At 42.2% G+C, this 2,500-nt stretch overlaps 1 protein-coding gene across 1 annotated transcript in view; it reads right to left on the bottom strand.

Moving 5' to 3' along the window:
* LOC138054596 (opsin-1-like) overlaps positions 1-1,091 on the bottom strand; it is a 5,911-nt gene extending 4,820 nt beyond the window's left edge. Inside the window, exon 1 of the mRNA XM_068901098.1 lies at positions 149-1,091. Coding sequence (XP_068757199.1) covers positions 149-955 — 807 coding nt within the window. The 5' untranslated portion in view covers positions 956-1,091. The remainder of the gene's footprint in view (positions 1-148) is intronic.
* Positions 1,092-2,500: the final 1,409 nt, after the last annotated feature.

The raw sequence follows: 2,500 nt of genomic DNA, 5'->3' as shown, positions 1-2,500 counted from the left end.
AAGTTTACTTATTTGAGTCAACTTCAACTTTAATGGGGTTTGGAACGTTTGTGGATCTACTTAAATTCTGACCTAGGTTTTGAACAGACATAACACACAGCAATTACACTTATCAAGATGCACGCAAGCACGACCAAAAAGGACTCACCAAGTAAGGCAACCAACTGAAGTAGTAAAGCAACACCACTATGGCCATCATGAATGACATCTGCTTGACTTGCCGTGTTCCTGCGGTTTCCCGACTCTTGTAATTTTTCAAGCCAGTTTGCTTGGAAGCCGCCATCACAGATTGGCGTTTCACAAATTTGCTGCTAGTAATCTTGATGGCTATAAAGCACATTAATACCAGCACTAACTGTAACACACCAATGCCAATGATAATGTATCCGTACATGATTCCGAAATCAGATAGCTGATAAAAACAGTAACCACCTCTGAAACTTGAATGCCCCACTCCGATGAACGGTAAAATTGCCAGGACGATAGAAAACAACCAGACAGCGACGATCGCTTTCCTTGCCCTTCCAATTGTAACAATGATGTGGTGCTGCAATGGCCTCGTCAACAAGATGGCTCTATCGCCTGATATCAAAGTTATCGTGCACACGGAAGCAATACGAAACGTATACGTGCAAGTAACGAACGCGGCACAGGACATCGGTGTCCAGAGATGAGGACCAAGGAAGTTGTTCACGATGTTGAGCATTTGGAGCGGAATAGCTGCATTTACAGTGTCTGCAATCGACAGCGAGAATATCAGCACGTCGGCTATGTTCCATGGCCTGTATAAGGTAAGTGTCGTGAGAATTAGAAAGTGTCCACAAACTAAGAACGCAATTACTCCTTCCACTACCAAACCCAAAATGGGATTGATCTGGAAAAGAACCTCGCTTGCAGCAGTTGTACCATTCTCTAAAGAAACATTCGAAATTGCTATCGTTAAAGACAGCGACATTTGTGTGAGAAATTGACAGCACTGCCTTGAACAGAAACTCAATATGTGAGTGATGAGTCTTCCTTCAGGTTTGCAGTTCTCGATGCACAATCAGGCTGTATCCCAGAATTTTCCTTTAATTCTAGGATAATGCATACATTCAAACTTTAGATATGTATTAGCCTCTTAATAACGTCAAGCGAGAATTATCTTTACAATGAACGCATTTATTTCTTTCTGTTTACTTTTCTTGACAGATAATGAGTTTACTCCAGCGAAACTGTCTTGCAAGACTAAATTAAATATAATGCCGCCAAAAGAATCAATATGAGAAAGTTAATTAGTATAGGAAGTTTTGAATTGCGGGTTTATTTAGATACATTGCCACTTTTTATTGGGGCTTGAAAAGCGTTTTTGAGATCAGGTTGCTGCGAAAGAAAACAAGGATCTTTAGTGAGAATGAGGAATGTATTTTATTATTGTAAACTAGGGGAGACAAGCGTAAATTAAGCTTAAACAATTACATTATCATTTGAAGACTACATTGGTATTGTTTTAGCGCGTGACTGTCGCCTTATTAAACAAAATGAAACAAGAGCTAGCTGTTCTTTGACAATACGAGATTATAAAAATAGTAAAATAATGAACTATGAAGTTTCCTTTTCGTTTGGTTACAGCAGCATGACCTGATACAAAGCAAGACGCCTAAGAGCAATCACGTGGGTTGCAAAAGGGTGATTCAAAGGGAACGCTAAATTAATCTCAAATTTTGGAGCTCTCCCGGCGTCTGTAGACGCATGAGGCAGCCACGACACTCTATAGATCACGGTCAGGCGCGGATCCAGGGGAGGTGAAATGGGTGAATTTTCAGCCCCCTTTTTCTGAGCCCCCCTTCTTTCTTTTTTTTTCTTATCCCTCAAACACCTCAACCAGGCTTTGGTTCTATTACATTATTACAACAATTCACCCCCTGCACGGTCTGTAGTTAAACATAATGCCCATCGGGAGCATATCCCTCTCCACTTTGCGCAGCACTGGCGGATTCATCTTGTGCCGTCCTATCTTCCTCTGCTCTTATTCTTTGTCCTTTATTCTCTACCATATTCTTTGTCTTGTCGACGCTGATGTTAAGGTCGAAGAAAGAGGCAACGTTTCCAAAATCTGACACGCTGTTCTAAACTTCTTAGGCAGTGTTAGACAATACAACAATTTGACCGCGCGCTGGCAACACGACCGTTGTTGACTGCCCAGTCACAAGTCAACAACGGTCGTGTTGCCAGCGCGCGGTCAAATTCAAATGGACCAATCAGAGTTGAGGCTGAAACCATCTTGCGAGTTTCCGTTGTTGACTACCCGGTCACAAGCCTCTGAGGAAAGCCGAAGAGGTGAATTTTAAGGCAAAGTTTTCGTTCGCCACGAGTCTTTCGGCCGCCGAAACACACGTATTTGGAGTGAAATTTATTGGGCTTTATGGAACTGTTGTTTTTATTGCGATTCGGGACTTTTCCTGTTGAGGAGAAAACGATTTGTGGAGTGAGGTCTGGCCAGCGATGGATGGAGTCACCG

The sequence above is a fragment of the Montipora capricornis genome, chromosome 6 (genome assembly GCF_036669925.1).
Source record: "Montipora capricornis isolate CH-2021 chromosome 6, ASM3666992v2, whole genome shotgun sequence".
Lineage (NCBI taxonomy): Eukaryota > Metazoa > Cnidaria > Anthozoa > Scleractinia > Acroporidae > Montipora > Montipora capricornis.
This window is presented reverse-complemented; position numbering and strand designations above follow the sequence as displayed.